At 46.8% G+C, this 12232-nt stretch overlaps 1 protein-coding gene across 11 annotated transcripts in view; it reads left to right on the forward strand.

The window, feature by feature from the left end:
• The window catches only part of Syndig1 (synapse differentiation inducing 1), a 202966-nt gene that overhangs the window by 115642 nt on the left and 75092 nt on the right, over positions 1 to 12232 (forward strand). For all 11 annotated transcript variants that reach the window (XM_045155723.1, XM_045155720.1, XM_045155722.1 and 8 more), the window contains exon 3: positions 11249 to 11386. In XM_045155723.1, coding sequence (XP_045011658.1) covers positions 11249 to 11386 — 138 coding nt within the window. The remainder of the gene's footprint in view (positions 1 to 11248; positions 11387 to 12232) is intronic.

Genomic DNA, 12232 nt, shown 5'->3' on the forward strand with positions numbered 1-12232 from the left:
CTAAATGAGAGAAATGGGAGTACAGACTAATGCAAGATGAAAAACCAGCAAACTTACCATGCATGGTAACACATGCCTTTAATCCCAGCACCCATGAGGCTGAGGTAGAAGAATCACTGTGAATTTGAGGCCACTCTGAGACTAATTCCAGGTCAGGCTGGACTAGAGCAAAACCCTACCTTGAAAAAAAAAATGTATAGGACAAACATCAAATCCTACAGTTCCATATCTGGCACCTGGGACTTATGAAAAACAATCAACTAGAATCTAAAAGTCTTGGGCAACTCCACCCACCCAGCTGTGTAGCTGGCATCCATCCCTGTTGTCCAAGTAGCCACCAGGTCCTCCAACTCCTCAGCCTGCCTCTTGTTCCTTCAAAACCAACACTAACCTCTGCCCAGTGGAGATGAAGCCTGACATTGAACCACAGCTGCAACAGCCTCTTCTAGCTTGCCCAGGGGAGCAGGATGCTCCCTCATTCTCCCTTAATGTGGATCCTAGGAATCCAGACTTGTATTCACACTTGCACACTGTGGTGGTTTGAAGGTGAGTGTCCCGAATAGCCTCAGGTGGTTTGAGCTTCCTACCTGAACACCAGCTGGTGGAGCATTTGGGAGGTGGAGCCTTGTCAGACGAGGTGTGTGTGTGTGTGAGTGTGTCACTAAGGGTGGACCTTGGGGTTGAGGAGTTCAGCCTACAGTGTGTTACAGCCAGTGCATGCTTGCTGTTCTCTCTCCAATGCATATGTGCAATGTGAGTTGGTTGCTTTCTCCACATTGACGAAGCTTCCCCTCAAAACTGTAACCTGAAATAAACCCTTTCCTCCCATAAGCTGCTTCTGGTCAGGTATTTTGTTCCAGCAACAAGAAGGCAACTGTCATATTCAGCAAGCACTGTTACCCAATGAACCATCTCTCCAGGCTTTTCACTCTATTTAGGAAGCTACCAGGAACCTAATGACTTTCTCTAATCCCAATCACTCTGCAAGGGCTTTTCCTTTAAACATTGTTAGAGTGTTCACTTGACTCTTACTAATATATGACTTTGGAGATTAAGTTCCCAGCACATGAGTTCAAAGGGAACACACCCACTGATGTCCCTGCTCAGCTCATGAGGATACTTGGTCCTCAGCTGGTGGTGCTGTTTTGAGGGTCTGTGGAACATTTAGGAAGTGAAACCCACCAGGAGAAAAATGGGTCACTCAAGGGAATATCTTTCAGGGTTATCTCCTGGCTCCCTCCCACCCAAGCTCTGTTTCCTATATCAGCCAAGATGTGAAAAGCAGTTGCCACAATCTGCTGCCACCATGGACTGAATCACTCCTGTCACCATAGCGGCAACAAACCCTATTTCCTGAAATCAAGGATTTTGTTACAGCCACAAGAGTAGTCAATGCAACACCCACACCATAGCAACCTGCAAGCAAATGGTGGCCCCTAAGTCCTTTACCCAAGAGCTGCTTCTAGGGAAACACAAACTAAGACTGTTCAAAGAGATCATCTACCAAAGCTGCCCTGTGAGGGTCCTGAACACATGTGGACCACAAGGACCAGTAAAGATTCATCTGGTAGGCACATGTAAGCTGCTTACCCTAATGCAGCTGTTGGATGTAACTCCTGCAACTACTCAGGCAGCAAGTATTGAAATTGATGCGGGCACATGGAGTAACTGCCCTCTGACATAATTGTATGTACTATCATCAGATCAGCCCACCTTCACAAAGAAAGCTGCACCCTAGGGTGAATCCTAATGAGGTTCACTTCATTTGGCTCCTGCTTCCAGAATACCACAGACTCCAAAGGCCACAGCCATCCTTAGTTGCTAATTAGACACTTCTTAAAGGAGAGATGAGCTTACACTTTTCCCAGGACAAATAACCATTAGGAGAATTGTTCTTTTTAACCACTGTGCTACATGCTTGAGTGCCTGTCTCCCAGAACACTTCAGCAGCCCTCATGGGACCCTCCTCATGGTACAAGGACTTCACCCAAGTCTTTGTCTCATACAGAAGATGGAGACTGCCACTGGGCTCAGTTCTTCCAGCTCCAAAGAAATGAATATTTTTGTGTGTGTGTGTGTGTGCGTGCGCGCGTGCACGCGTCCACACGTGCATGCATGCGTGCACGCACATGTGTGCACCCATGTGTAGCGGTTAGAGGACAACCTTAGGATGTTAGTCCTTGCCTTCCACTTTGCTTGAGACAGAGTCTCTCTTGTTGTTTGCTATTGCGAATGCCAGACTAGCTGGTCTGTGAGCTTTGGGAGTCTCCTGACCTGCCCCCCCCCACCACTACCACAGTATGTATGTTGGGATTTTAGATACATGTGCTATTTGTGTTGAGCTGTTCATGGGTTCTGGGGATTTGAGCTCTAGTCATCAAGCTTGTGCAATAAGCCATCTCCCCAGCCCTTGGACACAATTTTGTTTATTGTTATTTTGTTTGTTTGGAACAGAGACTCATGTAGCCCACACGGGTTTTAAACTAAAACTTACTGTGAATCTGAAGATCAATTTGAACTCCTAATCCTCCTACCTTCACCTTCCCAAGTGCTGGAATTACAGGTGTGCAGTGCACCATTATGCCCAGATGAGCAAGCATTTTGATCTGTGTGTGTGCTCGCGCATGCATGCATAATGTGGTGTGTGGGTGTAGGCACATGTATGTGCCCTTGCAGCACATCACACACTCACCTGCAGTGAGGGTCACTCACCTATGGTGGCCAGTGTGGATCATCATCCTGTGTTCTGCTCCACCCCTTTCTGCCTGGTCTGGTTTTGGAACTGGTCTCCTTTTACTGTTTTTGGAGGCTCTGCTCTTCTGCTGGTCTAGGGTCACAGGCCCAGCATGGCCAGGCCCATCTGTTTTATGTGGGATCTGCAGATTTGAACTCAGGCAGTCTCAGACCCCATCAGGCCCTCATGCTTAGCCATCTCTCTAGCACTGAGCAAACATTTTTGATGGGGAATCAAAATCTCACTCTTACAATGGAGATCGATCATGGAGTACAGTCTGTGTGGGGAGGCAGAAAGATCTAGGGTCTGAGACACCCGCGCTCAGAGGAATGCCACCAGAGCCGGGTAACCAAATGTAAAGACTGAGAAGTGTGAGCTCTCCTCTCAGTGATGGTCCTCAGTGGCATGTCAGTTGACTTTGGGCAGCTGCACGTCTACACTGTGCTGAGAAAATACACTCTGCGTGCTTATTCCATGGTCCATTGGTAAAAATAATCTTCAGATGTTTGCAGACGCACTATCGCAGGCAACAGAAACATTCCTTTCCTTTCACATGTCCCCTTAACCTCCTCCTGTCTCTCTACACTGCCTAAATGCCATCTGTTCCTGGAAGCTGAAACCCGCCAAAGGGAAGGGGTGAAGGCTGCTCATAAGCAGGGAGTTGATGGGATCCTGAGCCTTGTCTGCTGTAGACAAGCCCCAGACTTGGGCAGATAGGGCTCACCCCTTCCCCCAAGATACGCATGTCACTTGTACTTTATTGATTTTCTTTCTGAGCTATCTTTAGTTTTCCCTCCATACTCAGCAATGGTTTGCATTTTCAGGTTTTAATCAGATTAGTGTTTTTTTAAGTATAGAAACTCTTCTCAAAGAATATAAAATTACTTAAGGAATCTTGGACTGTACATTACTAGGAGAGAAAAAAGTTTACTTCTAAATGGTGCATACACTTGCTTCCAAATTATATGTATAGCTAGATGCTCTCTGTCTTATAAAAGTTTGCCTGGCTAATCGTGCCACCCCAACTATGAGAAATGTCTCAGGAAAAACCTACTCTGTTGACTTTTTATTTAAAGACTTCTTTATTATGGAAAACTAAAGCAAAATAATAATAGGACCCATCTAATAGCTTCAAAAAATAAAAATGTTTGCCTGGGAACTCAGGAGACAAAACAGGAAAAGAGTGCAGGTCGTCTTGGGCACTTGAGGCTGTGTGCATTTCACTATTCCCACCGCAGTGTCCCTTCACAGTCTCCACCCTCCAGGGTGCACAGTGGGGAACCATGGCACTACTGCATCAGGGGCACCCTCTTCACAAATGATGGAAGACACTCCAGTGTGGCGGGCCTGGATGCCCTCTAAAATTCAGAACCTGATGACACACTAGCCCACCCACCCAGAGCTGAGCATATTTTCCCATTTTCAGGAGCCCGGAAGGTGTATGTATCACATTTACTGAGCTCACCAAAGCAAAAACCCAGAACCTGGTGAGAGTCCAACACTAAAGTTGACTTAAACCACACCCATCACTGCTCTGGAAATTTTGCAGAAGAAGGAGTAATATCCAAAGAGTGGAAGGGACTGTCCAGAGGCACTGCCCCCTGCCCCCCCCCATGACTGACTGATGCCCCTGCATCTGTATCCCATAAACACAGGGGGATACCAGCAATCCCATTGAGGAGGGCCCTCAGTGGAATGGGGACAGGGAAGATGGACATGATGGTACTAACATGATATATCTGTATAAGTTTCTACTTAATGAAAGAAAGAGAAAGAAAGAAAGAAAGAAAGAAAGAAAGAAAGAAAGAAAGAAAGAAAGGAAGGAAGGAAGGAAGGAAGGAAGGAAGGAAGGAAGGAAGGAAGGAAGGAAGGAAGGGAGAAAAAATAAGAAAAACATGTAAAAAAAATTGAACATGTGCCAGGAATACATAATCTTGACAAAAGTTGGAATTTCTGTTTGGAATACCTGGTTATGGAGAACTGATGGACCATCCCAAGATTGTAGGAATGAGGACAGAGAGTAAAATAAGTTTGATTTTACTTGCATATCGCTTGTAATGTCATCTTTCCAGCACGATTCAGAGCTCTAGATTGTGGATCATGATTGCAGAACATTTCAGTGGGGAATCTGGTTGCTTCTGCTGTGTGCTCTTCCCGTGTGTGGTGAGGAGAGTGGCCCGTGGAGCCCACGTGCCCTATGGGCAACACACGAAGAAGGACAAGGGGACACAGCTGGGCTTCTGCTCTGTCATAGCAGATCCCCTGAGTTCTAAACTCACAAAGTCCTCACCAAGCTCTGGATTCATTTGGGAAAGACAGCAGATATGAACTTGGGATTCTGTCAATCTTGGAAATGTCCTCTGCCTTATGGTAGAAAATAATTATTGACTGACCATTAGACTATCCCCCAATCCTTCCCTGGATGTTAGTCAAAAGTGCCCAGGCTCAGGACACCTTCAGCTCCCCTTCTCTTCCCACCCCCACCAGAGATGTCACTAAAAAAATATTCAAATCTTTCTTTCTTTGAGGGAGCTCTTCCCAGTCCCTTCTGCTGGGCATACACAGCACAGGAGGTGGCCTCAGTTTCAAAGTTTAGGGGTGTCCCAGACAGCTGGAAAATGACCTCACTTCTTGAGTAAGGCTGCCTAAGATGAGGGGCACCTCCTCCTGGGCACCTTCACAAGAAATGGAAAACCAGAAATAAAAAAAATAAAAATAAAAAAGGTTACAAAGGGTTTTAATGAAACCACAGTTTGGGGAAAGGACAGTTTGCCTTCCAGGAAGAGGAATGACTGAAGAACTGGAAAACCAGGAAAAGAGGAAAGAGTGAGTTACCATGAGTCTGTGTCCACTGATGTTTCCATTAAAGCACAAAAGTGGTTACATCCAGGACAGCACAAGCCTTGTGCGTGGAAACTGCACTCCACCTCCCTGGAACAACCAAGGGAGAAATAGCCACATTCCATTAACTGCTAGTTTAATGCTGCCGTCAGTTAAAAGCTGTTCTCTGTGGGCCAAAACTCAGGATGGGTGTTTGAAACAGCCCATTACTCTAAGGTTCTCTTTTATCTTTTGTTAGTTTTAGGCCAGGAAGTGACAGCAAGTTTATTCAGTGTCCTAGGTTTACCCTTTAGTTTTGTGATCTGTTTAAAGCCTCTTTCATTGGTCTTTACACTAACCTTGTAGTCATAAGCCCAGAGATGCTTATCTAGTTCATTTTAACTAAGCAGTGACAAGCAATGTGAGGTTTTCTTGCTGATAGATTAGCATTTGAAGGTTTTCAGCTCGCTTTTTGATAATTTGCCTCCTCTTCTAATCCCCTAACTCCCAGCCCACCCCAAGTGAGTTGTATTTTCTTTGGCTTCCACCTCACCACCCTGTGATACCACCTTTATCTACAGGGACCTTATGGCTGAGTAGAAGAAACCACATGCATGTGCCCAATATGATAAAGGAATTATTTAGGACAATTGTGTTCAGATGGTGAAAATGCACCTTCCCCATGTTCTTTGTTTGTGAGTTCTTTAGATCTCCAAGTCCCAGGAATCGTATACTGGGACATAGAAGATATCTGTATATGGATATATGTCTATAGGAGATATATGTCTATGTCAATTTTTAGTACAGCAGGGAGCCCAAGCCTTGCAGGGCAATATGACAGGGTGCAGCAGGGACCAGGTCTTCTGCTGCCAGGCAGAAAGACACTGGAGGCCCCTAGCCATGGGGAAGATGAGGGGCAGTAATCCAGTACAGGCACTCCAAAGATCTCCATGGCTCCAAACCCACGCATCATCATCCATCAATGTGGCTCACAGAGCTGGGGATGCTGTCTGGTGGCATCCCAGGCAGTGCCCCACTCCACACAACTCTGATATAGATACAGAATGTCCTGCTGATGCTGGTCCAAGAGAAGAGAATACTGATAGATACATTAGGCATGAGACTTATGCCCCTCCTTTTTCTTTCTGAATTTTTACTTCTGTGGTCCACCAGCAATCCTAGAGTCACCCTCAGTAAGGTGGCCTTGAACCTGCCTAAGGCACAGTTCTTGCCCCTCTGCAAATCCAGGTCCTCAGCTCTCATCTCCACCACCAGTGATTTTGATGAACACCCTGAAAGGAATAAGAGGGCCTTCAGGCTCAGACAGAGCAGGGGCTTGTGGTCATAATGAGCAGAGTATGTTCCTGAGCATTGTCGTACCAAGCAAAGGTAGACCCCTGGGTCACCAAGGTGTTCTCCGCAGAAATTCTGGAAGCTTCACTATTTTGGTTAATGGCATTCCTGTTGGTGGAGGTCACAGATGAATCCTTCATTTAACAAAAGTACATCAAGACCCCCATGTGCCAACTGCTGTCCTTGGCACATCAGTGTGATCTTCATGTACCTGGAGCCCAAGGTGAGAACCCTGAGCTGCAGAGAAGCCCTGAGTAGGTCAAAAGAAAGTACTATGGGGACTGGAGAGATGGCTTAGCAGTTAAATGCTTGCCTGTGAAGCCTAAGGACCCTGGTTTGAGACTCGATTTCCCAAGACCCATGTAAGCCAGATGCACAAGGCGGTGCATGCATCTGGAGTTCATTTGCAGTGGATGAAGGCTCTGGTGCACCCATTCTCTCTCTACATATCTGCCTCTTTCTCTGTCTGTCATTCTCAAATTACATATATATGTATGTATGTATGTATGTATGTATATGGAGAGAGAGAGAGAGAGAGACATAAACAAAAATGTATTTTAAAAAGAAGTATTATGGTAATGGAAACAATCTGCCAGGTGTCCAGAAAAGAAGGCCCTGGAGAGGGGGGCAGGCCAGCTGTGTATGTATATGGTGAATGCTCCAGGCTGATAGCACAGCAAGTACAAAGTTCTTAAGCAAGAATGGGCTGTCTGGAATGTTGGAGGAACATTCTATAGATGGAAGAGATTTTATCGATGGAAGAGAGCAAAGTCAGAGTTTATAGGGGTCAGATACCAGAAAAAAAACAGCCCCCTGGGACTTTCCAAGATGTGTGCACTGTCCAATACAGTAGTCATTGAATGTCAGATCTCATGAGCACTGGGATACTTGGTGAGAATGAGGAATGAACTGTGGACTGTATTTAATTCTGAGTGATTTAGGTTGCTGTTGGTCTGTGGGTTCAGCAGTGCTGACTCAATACAAATGTGCTCATTCCAGAGTGCCTCCCTAGGATCCCTTTGGTTCCAGACATGAGACCAAAGGGAGAAAGGAAGATGACTATAGGTCCCCAGGCAACTAGTGAGATGCCAAGTGGCATGGCTGAGCCCCCATGCCCAGCCTAAACAGCCAGCAGTGTTCACAGAAGGGCAGTGAATACGGAACTTAGCAACAGGGCAGTCTTTGCGATTATTTAATAATGAGGAAAACACCATGTGATTGAGACCCATCAATCCTCTAAGCCAACCAGCCACGATGGGCTGTGGGGCTAGGAGCCTGCCTACCTGTGCCTTTCTTGCTCCAGAGGCTCAGCTCATAGGCTGGCCTCTCGTAAACTGCAGCCTCCTGTGGAGCACTTCCCATCTTTCTGTACTGCTTCTAGCCAAGAGATCTGGGAAGGGGATTTTTTTAAAAAAATATTTATTTTATTTTATTTATTTGAGAGAGAGAAAGAACATATAGAGACAGAATGGGCACACCAAGGCCCCTATTCCAGACAAATACACCACCTTGTGCATATGGCTTATGTGGGTACTGAGGAATCGAATCCGGGTGTGGTGGTTTGATTCAGGTGTCCCCCATAAACTTAGGTGTTGTGAATGCTAGCTCCCCAGCTGATGGAGATTTGGGAATTAATGCCTCCTGGAGGGAGTGTATTGTTGGGGGCGGGCTTATGGGCTTTATAGCCAGTTTCCCCATCCCAGTGTTTGGCACACCCTCCTGTTGCTGTGGTCCATCTTCTGTTGGCCAGGGGGTGATGTCCACCCTCTGCTCATTCCATCATTTTCCCCTGCCATCGTGGAGCTTCCCCTCGAGCCTGTAAGCCAAATAAACCTCGTTTTCCCAGAAGCTACTCTTGGTTGGGTGATTTCTACCAGCAATGCGAACTGGACTGCAACACCGGGGTTTCTTAGGTTTTGCAGGCATGTACCTTAACCACTAAACTATCTCTGCTGCCCATGGGAAGAGGACTTTTAAAAAGAGCTGGTGTTAGTGCTGACTTTGCTATGTTGGTGGTGTGTGTTTCTTTCTTTGTTTGGTTGGTATCCGTGCAGCATCTCCCAGGCAGGTTACATCTCCTTTCTCCCCTGTTTGGTAGCACAATGCCAACAGCCACTTGAACCCATGGGGACCCTGCTGATGGAATGCTGAGGAACTGCATAAAAGAGCTAGTATGTTTTTATTTTATCTTCTCTGCAATTTTTCTTGAGTTTTGAAAATCCATTTTAATCAAACGTGATTAATTATCTTGGTGCCATGTAACCACAACTTTGTAACCTCTGTATGTGATTCAATTATGTTTCCAAGTAAAAAATCTGCAGTGTTAGCAGGGAGGGGGCAGTTTTGAAAGCTATTTCTTTTGCTGCTCGATAATGTCCGTATATTTCTCAAGCTACATGCCAACCCAGAGTGGAGTCTTTGCTTTTAGCACACCTGGGTGCTCTGGGACAACAGCTCTGAGCCTTGTCTGTCTGGGAAAATCTGTGAGTCCTGTGGCTACAGTCCTTCCCCTACTGCCACCTGGGGAAGCACAAGATAGTCAAGGGGCAAAGTCATCTGGGTTCCTGGAGGCCAAAGAGAAGGAACACGCAGAACTCACTGGGACTGTATGGGCATTGTGCGTGGCCAGTCATGTGACCAAACACAGCACAGGGCTGGGAATGAGCCGTAGTATGGGGACTGGCCTGAGACTAACACTCTGAGCTGGACAATGCTATTATCTGGCCTTAGCATCGTCCTCTATAAAATGCAAATGGCAATAAAAATAAAACTCATTTCTGTAGTTGCTGTGAGATTGCAATGACCTCAGAAGTGTTACTCATTATAAAATGAAAAACAAAAAGCCTTCTGAAAGCTAAGAATCTAAACAAACATGCACAAACTTGATGCTCAAGAGCAAGGACCTCCCAGGCAACCTTGATGTGCGGCCCTGAAGGTCAAGCTCTGCGTGGACAGCAAGGCAAGGTGACGGGTCCTCCTCCTGGCCCTCTGTGCTCTGAGTGTAATCTGTAGACCAGGGTGGGTTTATCACTGGCCAGACCTCTTAGGTACTTCCTGCAGAGATGGGCCCTTCTGCTTAGCAGCTCGGCAGTGCAATGCCTCTCAGTCCCCACACCTTCAAAAACATCCATTTTCAGAAGGAGGTCTAGAGGACTTGAGGTGACCATCTATGTGTGAAGAGGTCCCGTGGAAAGACCTTCATATTCATCATGGCATGCCCTTCATTTCGATGGGTAATGCTTTGTGATCCATGGGCTGGAACACGTCTCCACCTGGGCAGCTGCAGTCTTTGCATTGCCTATGAATTATGCATCCCTGGGGCTGCTTCTATTTCCCTCTCTGGTAGCCCTAATGATGGTAATTTTCATTTTCCTTTACTGTTCTGGAAATCATAGGGGAGACGGATGTGCAGAGGAGAAAGAATTGAAATTTCACAAATACAGCTCTGTGTGTGTTGGAGGGGGGGTCTGTGAAGTCCCCAATACAGGGAAGGGACACTGTACCAGGTGACAGTGACTCACACCTGGGCAGTGAATGGCAGTGCCCAGCAAGATGGTGATATAGCCAGGAATTAGCTTTGTGGCTTCCAGCAATCACTTCTGCCCAGTGGAGTGAAACAGGATGCCTGACTCACAGACCTATCTGTGTATCCTGGGGTGGACCAGCCCCATGTGGTCACTAGCTTCAATACCAGGGAATTCCTTGCTTTATATTTGAATTAATCAACTTGTGTCTGTTTTCCTGCTGACCTCACAGAAACAAACCCTGACACATAGCTTCTGTCTCCTCATTGCAGCCCAAACCATCTGGTGACCAGGGGACCTAGAAGTTTTGCAAAAGTATGAATGGACACCATTGTCACTTGGGGGACTGACTCTAAGCATCTGCTTGTGAGCGGCCTTGAGTTGTTGCAAGGGGGAAGCAGGCTGGCAAGGATGACGTAGGTCTGGCAGGATCCGCGTACAGCTGAGCTCTCTCTTGCATTCTCCAGCATCTCCAGGCTCCTGTGTGGGGGAGGGAGGAGAGGAGGGAAGGCTCCCCCAGAGGTGGCAAAGGAGAGCACGAGGTTAATGATACTACATCGAGATGCAGGGCACCATTTATTCTTCAGCAAGCAGTGTCTGAAGTAAGCTCTGGCTCTAATCTCTGTATGAAATAAGCTGGTGGAGAAAGCAGCCCTGGTCTTTTGATGAGTCAGCACACAGAGGCCTGTTTTGATGAGACAGACATAAACCCCCACAGTATCATCTGTGACTGCTGAGGAGGGCTTGCTCCAGCCAGGCCACCCTGTGATGACGGCTTTACTCATCTTTTCTCCTATGCCTCTCTCCATCCCTACAGAGTGACTACTCCAGTGATACAGAGAGTGAGGACAACTTCCTCATGATGCCCCCTCGGGACCACCTGGGGCTCAGCGTCTTCTCCATGCTCTGCTGCTTCTGGCCCTTGGGCATCGCGGCCTTCTACTTGTCCCATGAGGTAAGACTCCTGTCAGCCAGTTGCATACACTTTATGGCAATGTTGACACAGATACACACCAGCCGAGGAGAACCACGGAAACCTGCCCAGGAGTGCTTCGAGGGGTGTCACCTTGTGAGAAACTAGCCCACACATCCCTGGGTGCTAGGCATGGTTGTTCAACTCAGAGTGACCCAGTCCTGTCCTTGCTGAGGTGGGACTGCCTTCAGAAAGAGGCCTCATAGACAAAGCAGGCATCGACATAATACAGGGTAAATGGCCTTTGTGAGCCTGACCTTCACATATGCTCTTAGATGGAATTAGTGGGAAAGCACCTGGCTCAAGTCAGGAACATTACTGAGAATGTTGAACCTGGCCAGAAAGGATAAAATGATGTTGGCTCTCCTTCTCCAAGGCCCATTCCTATGATACAGCCATATAGCAGAGCCTGAGTGGGCCTGCGGACCCATGCCCAGTAGAAGACTTCTGAAATTGTGATTCTCAGCCCTGCTTGCTACACAACATTCTCTTGGAGCCCAGGTTCTGAAACAGTTTTTCCATGGCAAAGGAAGAGTCTGTTTTCATGTTCTCACTAATCAAAGAAAGATATTGAAATAGTATTACAGTTGTCAACAGGGAGAGAGGCAGCCTCATGTCACATAAGCTATGTGACCATATGGACCCAGGGAGCAGGGACTTCTGCAGGCAGGTAGATGACCACGAGGGTGTCTTAAAAGTGCTGGCATTTAGGACTCTGGCACTGAGGCCATTTGAATAGCTTAGGCATGACCTCGTTATAGAAGCCACTGAATTCTGAATTAATGGGATTGGTTTAACTGATAAGAGGGAAACTCTTATGCAGGTTCA

The sequence above is a fragment of the Jaculus jaculus genome, chromosome 8, assembly GCF_020740685.1.
Source record: "Jaculus jaculus isolate mJacJac1 chromosome 8, mJacJac1.mat.Y.cur, whole genome shotgun sequence".
NCBI classification, from domain to species: Eukaryota; Metazoa; Chordata; class Mammalia; order Rodentia; family Dipodidae; genus Jaculus; species Jaculus jaculus.